At 38.3% G+C, this 15,557-nt stretch overlaps 1 protein-coding gene across 2 annotated transcripts in view; it reads left to right on the top strand.

Moving 5' to 3' along the window:
- Nucleotides 1-637: 637 nt before the first annotated feature.
- IKBKB (inhibitor of nuclear factor kappa B kinase subunit beta) overlaps nucleotides 638-15,557 on the top strand; it is a 70,916-nt gene continuing 55,996 nt past the window's right edge. For both annotated transcript variants that reach the window (XM_074287359.1, XM_074287360.1), the window contains exons 1-4: nucleotides 638-815; nucleotides 1,502-1,619; nucleotides 7,988-8,082; nucleotides 12,220-12,337. In XM_074287359.1, coding sequence (XP_074143460.1) covers nucleotides 1,515-1,619; nucleotides 7,988-8,082; nucleotides 12,220-12,337 — 318 coding nt within the window. In that variant the 5' untranslated portion in view covers nucleotides 638-815; nucleotides 1,502-1,514. The remainder of the gene's footprint in view (nucleotides 816-1,501; nucleotides 1,620-7,987; nucleotides 8,083-12,219; nucleotides 12,338-15,557) is intronic.

The following is a 15,557-nucleotide window of genomic DNA, read 5'->3' on the forward strand; positions in this document are numbered from 1 at the left end:
ATTTTTCTTTCTTCTTTTTGGCAGGGAGGCAGTTTCTTCTGGAATAGGATTTAGCTGTGATTTATCCTTCCAGAGAAAGGGCAGAGAGCCTTTAAAAGGAAGGAATAATTGACTTCTAAGAGTAATGAAAATGTGGTAAAAGCAAATTCTTGTAAATCATCAATCAATCCATCCTAAGCAGGGATCCAAGGAAATTCCACCTCATGCAGTGTCAGAGGAAATAGAAAGAGCCCTGCCAGCTGAGGAAATCCCCATCATTGCTTCCACTCCCAGAACCTGCTTGTGGTCAGTTTCATTTGTCTTCGCAGGGACTAGAACTTTGTGGCATTCATTCCTTGTTAGGGGATGCTGGGGTGAGGTCCCAGAGAGTACCTCGAAAACACTGTCCTTCCTATCTCCCCCCAGCCCCCACCCCTGAGATTCTGGTTTTTGGACAGGGAACTTGTTTTTAATTTGTAGGACAATATGCATCTTCTCAAGAAATTCTGGGGGCTGGGGAGCACTATGGGAAGAGCCAGATGGGTTGGAAGGGTGTTTCAGAACGTCCAATCTAATAAAAGAAGCCAATAGCAGGCCCGTGGCCCCTTTAAGAGCCTGCCCGTCCCCCGCCATGTGGCCCGCTGACATCAGAGCAGGAAGTGTTTGAGGAAGTCTAGAGCTGGGAAGCAAGCTGTTTAATCCAGTTCCCCGAACCCTGATGTGGTTAGGGGGGCATCCACTGACCTAAGTCCCTCCAAGTGCTCCCCGCCTCCCTCTGGGGATCCCTGTTCCCTGCCCTGACAACTGCTGCTTCCCCCTCCCCAGCCACCAGGCAGGTGAGTCACCTTACCCCGTCCCCCCGGACCCCGAGCTGGGACAGGTGGCTTAAAGCGAAACAGATCTGATCTCCCTCTAATCCCTCATCTTGGTCTTCTCTCCCTGACTTCCAGGGAGATAATCGATCTCAATGGTTTCTGCCTGGAGGTTTGGGAACAAATTTCTCCTGAGTTTGGGAAGTTTGCTTTTCCCACTCACTCTGTTTTGTCTCTGGCTGGTGAAAGTTAAAATCCTAGAGATATTTGTAAAACCCAAAGAGAGAAAATCCAGCTACTGTGGGTTCCTCCACTGATCCTTTTGAAGTGGGTGGTTCAGGTTGGGGGTGGGGGAGGATTCATTCATAAATTCCCTATACCATATAAAAGCATATATGATTTACCAGGAGGTAAGAATTGACTTTAAATTTCCCCTCTCCCCCCCCCCCCCGGGAAAGGGGAGGGGGGAATAAAGAGGGAGTCTTTAAATGGAATTTTAGATGGATTCCTTTGGTGACTGAGGGATCTCTTTGAATGAAGGAGGTGGTAGGCTGGGAGAGATCTTTAAAAGATTTGTTAGAAAAGACTTTCTTTTAAAAAGAAAACAAAACCTACTTGTCCCTTCTCAGTCACACCCAAAGGCAGAAAATTTTCTGTCCTATTCCATGTGTCCAAGGTGTCTTGTTTTTCTTCTCCTCTGATTCCCACAGCAGCGTCTTCAGAATGAGCTGGCCACCTTCTCTTCAGATACAGACTTGTGGGTCCTGGGAAATGAAAGAACGGCTTGGAACTGGGGGATTTGGAAATGTCATAAGGTGGCACAATGAGGTAGGACTTCTTTTGCCTGGGAAGAAATAAACAGTCATGGAGTGAGGGGCATTAGTGCATCTCACACTTCAATTCACTAGTGAGACTCATTCTATTTACTTTAGGTGTTCCTATCCCACCATGCTCCAGGTTTTGACCAAGTGATAGAGTGATCTCATTTGGCGAGAGAGGGACAAGGAGACAGAAAGAACATAGATTAGAGCAGGTTCCTCAGATTCGCTTCCCTTGTCTACCTGTCAGAGGAAACTTGGACATGTTATGTACCTAATTTAAAAACTGCCATTTATTAAACTTTTACTATGTGCAGAGGAAACAAAGAAAAAGTGAAGATCCCTGACTTCAAGGAGTTTATAGTCTAAGATTCAGTGACTGGATTTCATCATAGAGAACAAACAAATACTCTGAGAAAATCCTACCAAAAATTATTTCCTTAGAGTCGTGGTTTACTTTCCACATCAGAAAGTTCAGCAAGTTCTTCACCATAATTCAAAAATCTCGTTGAAATGAGTGGTTGATTGTTTGCCCCTGAAGTTCTTTACTGGATAGTCATGCTCCATGGTTACACAACTCCAAATGTGAAAGTACACTGGGTCTTGTCAGTTCCAAGTGGACAGGACACCTGAATGTTCGGAGGTTAAACACAAACCTTGGAAACATTGCTCAGGAGAGAAGCTCTCATCTCTGGCAGAGGGTCAGGAGTGCAAGCCAACCCTATCCTGTAGATGAAAGGACCCTTTGGAAACAGATTATCTCTCAAACTTACTCAGATCTAAAAAGAATGGTCATACCTGAGATTAACCCCCCCTCCCTCTACCATAGTCTAGTATGAAATTCACATCCCTTCACAGTCACCAAATTATTCTTACATTATAACAGAAAGGACAAGTAAATATAAAAATATTTAACCTGAAATGTTGGAAATGAGTGATATCCTTTCAAAGAGTAAATAAACAAAACATATAGAATCTAGACTCCCTGACTGTCACAGGGCTCTATGGCTCACACTTGTATAGTATCAGCCAGCATACAAAGCCCTTTCCTTACTGTAACCCTGTAAAATAGATAGTATAAGCATTTTTTAAACTAAAGTTTTAATTTTATTTTATAATTAAATCTGATAGGAAATATTCCATACCTAGATAGATTTGCACATTAGTTACCTAAGATATGGATGAAGTAACTTGCCCAATGTCCTATGACCCATTTGTGTAAAAAGTGGGACTTAAACTTATCTTTTGACTTGGAGACCTGCTTTCCATCCACTGTGCCATAGCAACTCTCAAATATTGTAAGTATTATTGTGGCCATTTTACAAATGAAGGAGGTTTAAATTTCTTGCCCAAGATTAAATGGCTACATGGGTTTTATCTGGTAATGTTCTTGCTATTCATCATTCAATTGTGCCCAACTCTTCACAAACCGCAGCACACCAGTGCTATCCAATGGGTTTTCTTGGCAAAGATATTAGTGTGATTTGCCATATCCTTCTCTAGTGAATTAAGGCAAACAGGACTAAGTGACTTGGCTAAGGTCACACAATACTAGTAAGTGTTAGAGGCCAAATTTGATTTCAGTTCATCTTGACTCCAGGCCCAGCACTTTATCCATTGAGCCATCAAGCTGTTTACACGGTAGTACTAGGACCCAAATCTTGTTCAGGTCTCATTGTTTCGCCATACTCTCCATCATAAGTTCCTTTTCAAATTGACCAAGGGTAGTTATTCTTGCTTTAAAAAAGAAAAAAAGGAGGGAAAGGAGGAAAGAAGGGAAAAGGAGAGGAAGAGAGAGAAAAGGAAAGAAAAAGGCAGAGAATGAGAAATAATTTCTCTGAAAGTATTCCAGCTGTCTGTCATATCCAGTTTGAAATGGTCTCCACCTGCTCTCTCCACTCTGAGTGCCCACACAGTTCTAAATACCATTCCTCTGCAGCCACAAAGAACATTTTGGTTGACTTAATCGTGGACATATGGGCAAAGTCTGTAGGCTAGAGATGTGTGTGACTGGAATTTGACCTGCATATTACTATTAAGTTATTTTTCTAAAATACCACTTTCCTACCATACATGCATGCTTGTGACACACACACACACACACACACACACACACACACACACACACACATATACACACCCCAGTTGGTTTTTCTTTCTGGGTGTGCCCTGTTGCCTTCAGCCACCTATATGGGTGCCGAAATACTGAGTAAGTAAGGTTAGGATATGGCTTCCATTGAAAGCTTTCTCATTGGAAGGACTCACCCCTTAGTCACTATGAGGAAGTTTCTTTTTAGAAGCTTCTCTGCCCTCTCTTTGCTTAACTTAAAGGTTCTCCAAAGGACACGTCTAAATCTACTAGACAGGAGCTGGTCTAGCCTCTTCGTTTTTTAGATGAGAAAGCTAAGACCTAGAGAGAAGGGTCAAAATCAAGGTAACAGTGAGTGGCAGAGTCAGGATTTAAATTCAATGACTCTGACTTCAAATCCCATGCTCTTTCCACTGCACCACACTGACTGAGATACTAGAACACTATTTAAGGTCAGCTAAGAGCAATCAGAAAGTGAGAGGAACCAGTCTGGCTCTATGTTCTGGAGCAAAGCACTAGGGTAGGTGCTTCCAAAGGAATCACCAGGGTTTTGAAATAAGCTTTAAACATTGTTGGGGGCTAAGCCTAAACATAGAAAAGTGGAATGACTCTCTTTTCCAGTCCTTCCCATCCCTTAAATACCTTGGTATGATTACATCATTACAGCATACTGATTATGTGTGAATTGGAGAACCATTACATCACTATGCTAAGTACTAAGTATATGTATACTAAAGAACCATCATCTCATCAATTCCACTGAGTTAACACCTTGTTGTAAGTATCCTTCTTTAAAGTATACTTCCCTAGAGTTCTGGCCCTCTACAGTAGGTGTTTAATAAATGTTTGTTCCTTTCCTCCTTCCCTCAAGTAGTTCTAGGTCTTTCAACTTCTATACCTTTTAAAGCAAGGGAGAATTAAGTTTCTTTAAAAATAGGCTTATTCCTCAGAGTTTGGGGATTTTGTTATTTTTTTTTTTAACATAACACTACCATTTCTTTTCATAGTTTCCCATTATTTTTCTCTCTCTTTGCATCTAATGTCATCTGTCACCATGGTCTATTGCCACAATTTTTTTTTATCCATCTTCTTCTTAATCACTCCTACTGTCAGTGACCAAGTTCAGGCCCTCATGTTGCTCTCTTGGGATGTTGTAATAATCATTTAATGTGTCTTCCCCCTGTGTTTCCTCTCATCTCCCACGGATTTTGGATTAGCTGTTCTAATGCAGTGGCTGCTCCAATTGTGAATAATCAGTAGTGGCTCTTTAGACAGAAAGGATCAATTCCTGAAGTCCCTTACCTTGAGAGAGCACTCCTTTTAAGAACATCTAACTTGATCCAGCATGGCACCGCATACCCATAATCTTGCTGCTAGAAAGACTGAAACAAATGGAATTCTGAACTGCAGTGGGCTACGCTGATTGGATGTCTTCACTAAGTCTAGCACCACTATATACTGGTAAAGAGAGGACAAAAGTGACAAGTGGGGCATTGAAACTCCAAATAAGTATGGAGACAGTAAGAGAACACCTGGTGCCCTTGATAAGTCAGGTCACCAGAGCCACCAATGGTCAGGAACAGCACCAGAAATTTCATGCCCTCAAATGGATGATAAGATGTCCAGCTTTATCATCCCATCATAGGTCTGGACCATCTGAATTAAAACCTCTAAGGTTTTAATTCTTGCAAGCTTCCCTTGATAAGAGGTCAATCCTGAATCAATAAACATTATGGAGAATGGAAAAGGTAGTAGAGGAATTTATGAGGCAGGAGTGCTTAGCCTCCTTTTATGTCATGGTCCTCTCTTATTTTGAAGAAGCCATGCACTTCTTCTTTAATGATACTTTTAAATAATTGGAATAAATGCTAAATTTCAGTTAGAGATTAATAAATTAAAAATGTATATATTCCTATCCAAGGTCATGGTTTCCCTGAAAATTATCCTTGGACACAATGGAGAACTCTACACCCCAGATTAAGAACCTCTCATATATCTAAAATATAAGGACCTATGTTGTTAACATTCTTATTTTCAAAATAGTGAAGAAAGGCCTGCAGACCACAGGCCAGTGAACTTGACTTGATTCCTGGTCAAATTCTGGAACCAGTTATTAAAAGAATGGTTAAGAAACATCTGCAAAAGGACTCAGTAATTACAGACTGTCAAAACCAGAAGAAGCCATTGAGTTATTAGGCTGGCAAATCTGGGGAATGCTGGGATCATAGTTGGCCTAGATTTTTGTAAAGCATTTGACAAAATCTCTCATGTTTTTTTCATCATGTTTCTAGTTCATCTTACAGACTAGATGGAGAGATATAGACTAGAAAATAGTACTGTTAGGTGGTTTCAGAATTGTGTTGAATGGCCAGATCCAAAGAGAAGTTATTATGGGTTCAAAATCTTCTTGGAAAGAGCTCTTTAATGGAATTCAGGATCTGAGCTTGACTTTGTATGGTTTAATATTTTTATTACTATCCTGGATAAATAAGAGTAATTCACATTTACACATTAAAAGACCTACTTATAATAAAAAGGTACTTTATAAATGTTGCTTTGAAAAGGATTTTTCTTACAACAACCCCATAAGATAGATATTACAAGTATTTTAATCCCCATTTTACAAATGAGGAAACAAGTATAGAGATGTTTGATTTGCATGCAAGGTTACAGAGCCAGCAAGTGTCAGAACTAAGGAAAAAAACAGATCTCTCCTGACTCCACATCCAGAATCTTTTCTCTATATTACTGGTTCTCTAAAGGCACAGAGGGCATACTTCTCCAACCTAAATCTTAGCTAAACAGATTAGCTATTGTGGCATTGCTAATATTATTGTATGGTTTGGGATTATAACTATATTATAAATATATAATATTCATTCATTGATTTTATATTTAAATAATATATATTTTATTAATCTATTATAATATTAAGGCACAAATATATAATATTAATATAATACAGATTTTTATAAATATATAAGATATTTTATAATTATATCTTTTCATATAAAATAATATAAATAGAAAATAAATGTAATGTGTTATAACATATAAAATATGATTATATAAACAATCTCAGCAGATAGAAGGAATATTGTGTTCAGTTTTCTGTATCATATTTGAGGAAGAAAGTTGATAAGCTGGAAAATGTCCTGAGATGGACAGCCAGGATGTTAAAGGGCAATAATAATAATAATAGCAATAATATTCATTACAATATTATTAATATAATGTTAGGATACCCAATAATTTACTACTACCACCACTACTATCACTACTACTACTACTACTACTACCACTCCTATTACCAGCACCACCACTACTACTAATATCACTACTATTACCACTCCTACTTCAACCACTACTAGAGTGTCATGGGTTGCTTCAGAAGCTAATGAGTATTCCTTTGCTGCAATTCCCTGAGGAAAAGCTAGATAACCACTTATCTTATATAACAATAATACCTGGAATCTATAGAATGCCTTAGACATTCTTAAGGTAGAAGGAAACTGTGTAGCTCAATAGAGTGAAGAGCTAAAGTCAAGAAGACTTTAAATTGAAATTTAAGTTCAAATTTAGCCTCAGATACATAGAAACTGCATGAACCTCCCCAACTTATTTAACCTCAGTCTGTTTTTTCCTCATTTGTAAATGGGGATAACAGCATCTACCTCCCCAGGTTGTTGTGAGGATACAATGAGATGACATTTGTAAAATGGTTTGCAGTTCTTATAGTGCTATATAAATTCTAGCTGTTATTAATATTACTATTCACATCTTACAGATAAGGAACTTGAGACAGATTAAATAACTTGTCTTTGGTAACATAGATAATAAATGTCAAGGCAGGGTGTGGGCCTAAGTCTTTTTGACATTAGATCTAGCACTTTAGCTACTGTGCCATACTAATAGGTGGGAATGAAGGGTGAGATTGTTCAAATACTGATTGGGTTAGACATCCTCTGGGGCCTCTTCCAGCTCAGGATTCTATGAATATAAAAGCATGATTCCTACCTTCAGGAAGTTAACTCTGAAGGTGAGCTGACAAAACAAACACTTATGTGACAAAGAATAATTAGATTATCAATTGAATAATGTTGATTATAACTCAATAGGAATTGGGGAAAATCAGAAGACAAACTGGAGGAGTGGGAGATGGATTTTCTAGAGAGGCTGGGACTTGTCCTGGTCCCTGAAGATTGGATAGGATGTTCAGATGTTATTTCTGATCAGGGGCTACTCCATTATCCACCTTTTTAACCCTTTTGCACAAACTTTTCTTGCAGGAAACAGGAGAACAGATCGCCATTAAACAATGTCGGCAGGAATTAAGTCTTCGGAATCGGGAGAGGTGGTGCCTGGAGATACAGATCATGAGAAGGTGAGTTCTGAAGATTCTGTCCCATCAAAGAGAGTCTCATAAAGCTTAGAGATAATACCAACACTTGTAAGTAACCAAGATCTAGAGTAAAAAATATCACAAGTTCTGAATCTGTGATTTAATTGTGGGAGCAGGTAGAGAGGAGGGCAAGTGATAAGTATAGATTCCCTTTATGATACAAATGAGCTACTCTGTATTTTACAGTTTTATAATTTAGAAAGTTATCTGAAGCAAAGTCATTTTGATTGGTTAAGTGTGCCAGAGGCAAGATTAAAACCCAAACCTTTGGTTGATCATCCATCCCCTTTGCCAAAAATACTTTGAAATAGTCATTCTTGATGTTTCCTTGTCCCCTGTGTTTTTATACAATCAAGAATCCCCAAGTTGCAAGGGACTTTAGAGATTGTCTATTCTAATCCATTTAGGCAAAAATGCTCCATAACATCACCAACAAATGGTTATCTGACATCCATTGGTATTCATCTTCTGAGATGGAATCTATCCATTTAACTTTTAGACAGCTTTAACCAATAGGAAATTTTTCTTAAATCAAGATGCAAATCACCTCTGCCCTTACCTTCCCACTCACAATGGTTTGAATTTTTCCTTCTTAGGGTCAAGAGTAATTCTGTTCAATTTAGCAAATATTCAGAATAAAATTGATTTCTCTTTCATAGGACAAGTTTCTATATGGATGTGTATATATATAGATATATGTGCATATGTCTATAAACAATGTACATATATACATGTATGTAATGTAAGTGGGACATAGATACATAGAGAAAGAGAGAGAGTTCCTTGAATATTGTATCATTGCTCATTAAAATCAACTTTAGATAACATAATGTCAACAGTATCACTCTGGAAATATGGCCCATTAATCATTTCAAAAGAGGTAAAGAGAGAGGGGAAGTTGGCTGAGAAAGCTAGTTCTTCAGGCAGGTCAGGAGGCCTCCCTCAAAGCTAGCTGGTGGTGTATGTAACAACTGCAATTCACATTCATAGAAAGATAAGATAATGCTAAAAATCACCCCTAATAAAACATTCCCAGAAAGGTAGGAGGGGGGAAGGGAGAAGCATGAGTATTATTGGATATGAACTGAAAAAAAAAAAAAAAAAAAAACACAAACCCTCTATCATCTGAGTTGCATTAAATATCTTCATCATTTCATTACACTATAGAAATCTCAAATCTATATATTTTCTTCTTTTATTTTTTTATAACTAGCATCTTTAGTTTTCTAGATATTATTGAGCTTACGTATATTTAACCAGAGTCCTACTCACCTTCTTTGGGGACTATGTTGCATTTTCTTTTGTATCATTTTGACTATCATAGCAATATTTGTATATTCAATAATTGTTTGCTGAATTAAGAGGGAAAACAGCTAAAAATAAGTATAGCACTTTAAGATATGTAAGGCACTTTCCTCAAAGTAACCCTGTGATGGTATTACCATCCTTAATTTACAGATGATGAAACTGAGATTTAGGAAGTTTAAATGATATTATATAAATATATCATATATCATATCTTCTTGTTCAGTTGTTTTTCAGTCTTGTCTGACTCTTCATGATCCCAGTTGGGGTTTTCTTGGCAGAGATATTGGAATGGTTTGCCGTTTCCTTCTCCAGCTTATTTTACAGATGAGGAAACTGAGGCAAATAGGATTAAGTAATATGCCCAGGGTCACACAGAATCTAAATGTATGCCACCAAATTTGAACTCTGGAAAATGAGTCTTCCTGACACCAGGCCCAGCATTCTACCAATGCACTACATAGTGCTTTATAAAATATTATCTTGTGATTCAGGCCAGTTCCAACAGTCTTGTGATGAAGAGAGAGGACTGTGGGAACTGAATGTGGATCACAACATAGTATTTTTCTTTCTTTTGTTGTTGGTGGTCTGCTTTTTGTTTTCTTTCTCACCTTTTTCCTTTTTGATTTTTCTTGTGTAGCATGACATTTGTGGAAATATGTATAGAAGAATTGCACACACACACACACATATATATATAGGATTACTTGCTGTTTTGGCAGGGGAAGGAAGGAAAAAATTAGAATGCAAAGTTTTGTAAGGTGAATGTTGAAAATTATCCATGTATATATTTTAAAAATAAAAAGCTTTAATTAAAAACAAACAAAAACAAATATTATCTCATTTGAACCTCATAACCCTAGAGATAGATAGATGCTATTAATATTCCCATTTTAACAATGAGAAAACTGAGCCAGACAGAACAATTTATCCAGGGCTCAGAGGTAGAAAGTATCTGAGGCTTCTTCATTCTGGTCTAGTGCCCTAACCACTGTACTACCCAACTGCTTCTTCACCTCTCCCTTCAGATGGATTGTTTTTTCCCCTCTGCTAGGATGATTGCTGTCAGTCTCAGGATGGCAGCTCTCAAAGCATGCTGTTGCAGAGAAGCAACATTGCATTGCTTGAGAGTCAGTAGCTTCCTGTTGCTTGGGAACCCAGTTTTTAGACAGTACAAGGTGGAGAGTTTACTTTGTTTGGATTTAGTATTTGGGTACTTGTGCCCGGTGAACTCATTCTTTAGTGTACTGAACTCCCCAAATATAAAGAATATAAAGTTGCATTAGTTCTAACAGCAGTTACCTTTGATGTGTGCTGCATTGGGGAGAGGAGGAATAGTCAGGAAAGACAAGGGATTTGTGAAAATTTGAAAATATGAAAGAGAAGCAGGGTAAAGGTTGATTGTCAGTTGTGGTCCAAACTGATTCCAGTGTTTGGGAATGAGGCGGCTGAGATACTGTGAGAGGACATGCAAAAGGACGTCGGATATACATTGAATAAACAATTCTTAAATGCCTGCTGGATGCCAGAACTGTGCTAAACACTGAGCATACAGAAAGAGGCAAAAGACGGCCCCTGTTCTCAAAGGGCTAATGAGGTCATCTAGTGTGATCTCTAGGCAAAAATTCATTCTCAGACACCCCAAGCCTCCAGAAGAAGGCCTTCTGAAAGCCCTCATTACCCTTGGAGGCGGCTCAGTCCACTTTTGGATGCCTCTAATTTATTTTGAAGGACAGCTGGATGGCACAGGGGATAGAGCACTGGACTTAGAATCAGGAAAACTCATCTTCACTTGTTAGCTGTGTGATCCTGGACAAGTCATTTAACCTTATTTGCCTCAGTTTTCTCATCTGTAAAATGAGCTGGAGAAGGAAATAGCAAATCATTCCAGTATTTTTGCCAAGAAAACTCCAAATGGAATCGTGGAGAGTCAGACATGACTGAACAGTAACAACCAAAGTTTATATATTGATTTAAAATCAGCATGCCTGTAACTTCCTCTTAGTACTTTCATTAGACTATGAGCTCCATAAGAGCCAGGACTGTTTTTGTCTTTTTTTGGATCCCCAGCATTTACACAGAGAGTATGTATTGTCAAAATGGAAATATTAATAATTTTTTTTAGGATTGTTGGGATCAAATGAGATAACATTAATTTAAAAAAAAATTTAAACTATTTTCAAAATATCTGCATAGTTTTCAACATTCACCATTGCAAAACCTTGTGTTCCAAATTTTTTCTCCCCTCCTTCCTCCACCCCCTCCTTTAGGCAGCAAGTAATCCAATATGTGTTATATATATGCAATTCTTCTATATATATTTCTACAGTTATGAGCTAACATTTATAAAGTGCTATATAAGAGCTGGATATATCATTCAATTTCTAAGTCTCAATTTCCTTATCTGAAAATAAACATGATAATATTTGAAACCAGGGTCTGTGGTTCCAAGGCTTAGTTCTCTGTTCCCTGTATCATTCTGTGATTTTTTTGGTGGAGAGAAAAGAAAAGTTATATACAAGGCTACTGCTAATGAGGTAGTGTAAAGAGTACTTAGTACTTCTGTGACCTTTAACCAGTTAAGCCTTTAAAACTCAGTTCCTTTATCAGTAAAATGAGAGAATTGCACTAAATTGAATTCTAAAATCCAGTCAAGGGCTAAATCTGTGATGTCATGGTCTTCTTTAAAAGGCAGTCTATTGGGAAACATAGAAAAATAAACAAGATTCTATTCCTGCCCTCAAAGAATTCTAACAAAAATGATTAGATGTTGATAGTATAGAGATAATAATACATTAGCTTTCTTCTTCTCAGACTCAATCATCCCAATGTAGTGGCTGCCCGGGATGTCCCTGAAGGGATGCAGAAACTGGCACCCAATGACCTTCCCCTGCTGGCTATGGAATATTGCCAAGGTGGAGACCTCCGAAAGGTAAAGTGCTTGGATTAGGGGCCCCTCTAATGTACCTGAAGGGAGCCATGGAGTGAGAAGGGGTGTGTGTGGAGATTTCTTTATTTGAGAGGATTAGGATGACTTTTAAAAATTTCAAAATGAGGAAATTCAGAATGACTAGAATGATTTCTCCCAAATTTCATTAGCTTCTCAAGTGTCCCTGGGCACTGTCCAGTTTGGGGGTGATATAAGATTGCTCTTGCATGACTTTATCTGAAAGTTGTACAACAAAGATGCGAAGTGATTTCTCTGCATCCTGCTTCTCAATTAGGTTGAAAACACTGTTGGGGATTGTAGCCAAGGAATGGGACACCAACTTTGTAAACATTAGGGAAAAGCCTTTTTTGTTTTTTTTAACTTTTGGTGCCTCTTCCCTGTTTGAGTTTCAGAGGACCATATCAAGAGTTTTTTTCTTCTGCAGACCCCAAAAGACCAATAAGAAATTTGCAGTTTGAGCTAGGGGTTAACAGTAGAGCAAGAGTCGCCCAAACAGCTGCCCTTTCTGTTTCTGGCCTTCACCATGGATTTATTGTGTGATAACTGTCTCTTTCTTCATCTGTGAAGGAGGACAGGACTATCTCACCAAAGATCAAATAAATATATGAGCCATTCTAATAAGATAAAAGCATTGTGAAAAGCAAATACTACCATGAAAGGTAACACAGTCATCAGCATTTCCTTGAACGTAATTTTCTCCATTAGTCCAAATTTCACTGAAGTCATCCCACTTTACGCAGAGGGATGGGCTTACTAGGGCACAGTGCCCTGCCCTTTATTCTATCTCTACTCTCCATCCTGGAACACAGTGTTATTCATTAATTTCTTGTGTCAGTCAATTCCACAGAAACTTCCCCATTTGATTTTGTTTCCCTAATTAATCCACTCGTGGGAGGTGGGCACAAGGATGGTAGTTTGTGTCAGAGCAGGATATGAGCAAATCCATGGCATGACAAAGTGGGAAGAGGCTATGGGAAATCAGGAGATCTGCTTATAATGTGGATTTGGGCTTTTTTTTCTTTCTTTTTTTGCCCCTGTTTTGCTAACCTTTGAAAAAGTTCTGAGTATAGACAGGACTTATAAACTGATTTAAAAAACTACTCATTGTTAACAGGTTGAATTACTTGGTTTTTGGAGAAGAATGGTGGGTTTTGGTGGAGTGGAGAGAATATGTTGATGATTAGTTTGGATAGGAATAAGATCAGACTGTAGAAAACTCTGAAATTGAGCCAGAGGGGGAAGCTTAGACCCAACATGGTAGACAATAGGGAAAAACTGAGCAAGGTAGTGACATGGCAAGGTAGTGACATGGCAAGAAAAGCACTTTAGGAATGGTCAGTCTTGTACTGAAATGGCTGAAAGGAAGAAATACTTCAAAGTAAGAAACTTGTCAGGATGACCTGACTTCAAATCCAGTCTCAGGTATATACTAGCTATATGACTTCAGGTAGTCACTTCACCCCTGCCTCAGTTTCCTCATCTGTGAAAAGGGGATAACTATAGCACCTATTTCCCACTGTTGCTATGAGAATTAAATGAGATAATATGTACACAGTTCTTATCACAATGCCTGGCATATTTGCAAAGTGAGTTTTATCAGTTCGCCCAAGATTAATGAAGCCTCTAGCTACTGAATTCTGCTCTGCAGGCTCATGAATAGACTGGTAAATGCCAATTGATTAATTTAAAAGGGTGTGAGAACTACTGATTGTCATCTGCCCAACTTGGTCAGACGCAGTGGTAGAGGAGCCCACACCCTTTAGACTATTTCTGTCTACAGTCATGGTGTTGGTGATTCAGAATTATGGCACCCCTTCCTCTGGACATTACTGGAGCCACACTAACCAAGTGGTATCATATATAATATATTTTTAAATGTTCCTTATCAGTTGCCAAGACAACATACTTCCTCATGATATTCTTTGTTGTTTCCGAAATCCCAGCTTATCTTCCATTAATCCTATTTTAAATTGATGCCTTCCCTTCAGGGCAGTTCCCTAGAGTGCCTTACTGAGAATTATGAACCTTTTCCTGGGATCATAGATCTGGCTCTGGAAGGGAATTTAGAGGTCATCCAGACCAATGCCTTCATTTTAAAAGTAAAGAAATCAAATCCTGGAAGTCAAATCCATACAAGGTCCAAAAAGGCCTCAAAAAAGGTAGAGCTGTCATTCATACTTACGACCCAGGATTCTCTCATTTTTGCTCTAAGTTCAACATTAGGAGAATAGATTTAGAGCTAATAAGGGACCTCAGAGGCCAATTAGTCTCTTATTATTAGATTGTAAATTTCTTGAGGGCAGGAATAGAATCTATAGAATTTATTTTTACCTGTCTCCCAGGGGACTGCCCTCAAAGGTGGGATTGAGGATCACAGATTTAGACCTGGAATGGATTTAGACCTACATAAATCTAATCCAACCCCCTCCCTTTACAGATAAAGAAACTGAGACCCAGAAAAATTAAGGGATTGCCCACAATCATACAAATAAAAATAGTAACCAAACTGGGATTCAAACTGCGGTCATTTGACCCAGATACTCCATCATGCTGTCTCTGAAGGGTGAGGTGACCTCTGTAGGTGGCTACTTGTCCATTTATGTTGATTCTCATTAGCTTCACTACCAGAGGATGACTTTTTTAGATTTTATTCCCATATTCTGGGAAGAGTAAGGGATCCTCTTTATTTATGAAATGAATTGATATTTATGAAGCAATTAGCCCAGTCCTTGGTGCCTAATGGAATTTAACAAATGCTTATGCTCTTCTCTGAGTCTGACATACACCATCTTTGTGTGTCAAGGAGGCAGGAGCCAGAGTTATCCATTCTCTTCTTCCTCTGGGGAGAACTAGTGAGAGCATTCTGCAATTTACATGTGATCTGTTGATCTCTTAGAAGTTTGCCAATGAGTTAGCTTCTATCACTGTCACATAATATGCAGTCAAAATAAAAAATCAAAAAATGGAAAATTAAAAAAAAACCCTGACCACAAAACCAAGTTCTTTACCCATGAACATAGACAAGCCTAGCTAACATGAAACAAGTATAATTATCTGAATTAATCTGTACAAATATCTGTTAGCTTTCTAAGTAAATGTACTAAAATACTAATAAAGTCATATAATGGAAAAATAATAAATCAAATGAGATAAGATTTGTGAAGCACTTAGCACAATGCCTGGTACCTAATAGGCATTTAAT

Source organism: Sminthopsis crassicaudata, chromosome 2 (assembly GCF_048593235.1).
Source record: "Sminthopsis crassicaudata isolate SCR6 chromosome 2, ASM4859323v1, whole genome shotgun sequence".
NCBI classification, from domain to species: Eukaryota; Metazoa; Chordata; class Mammalia; order Dasyuromorphia; family Dasyuridae; genus Sminthopsis; species Sminthopsis crassicaudata.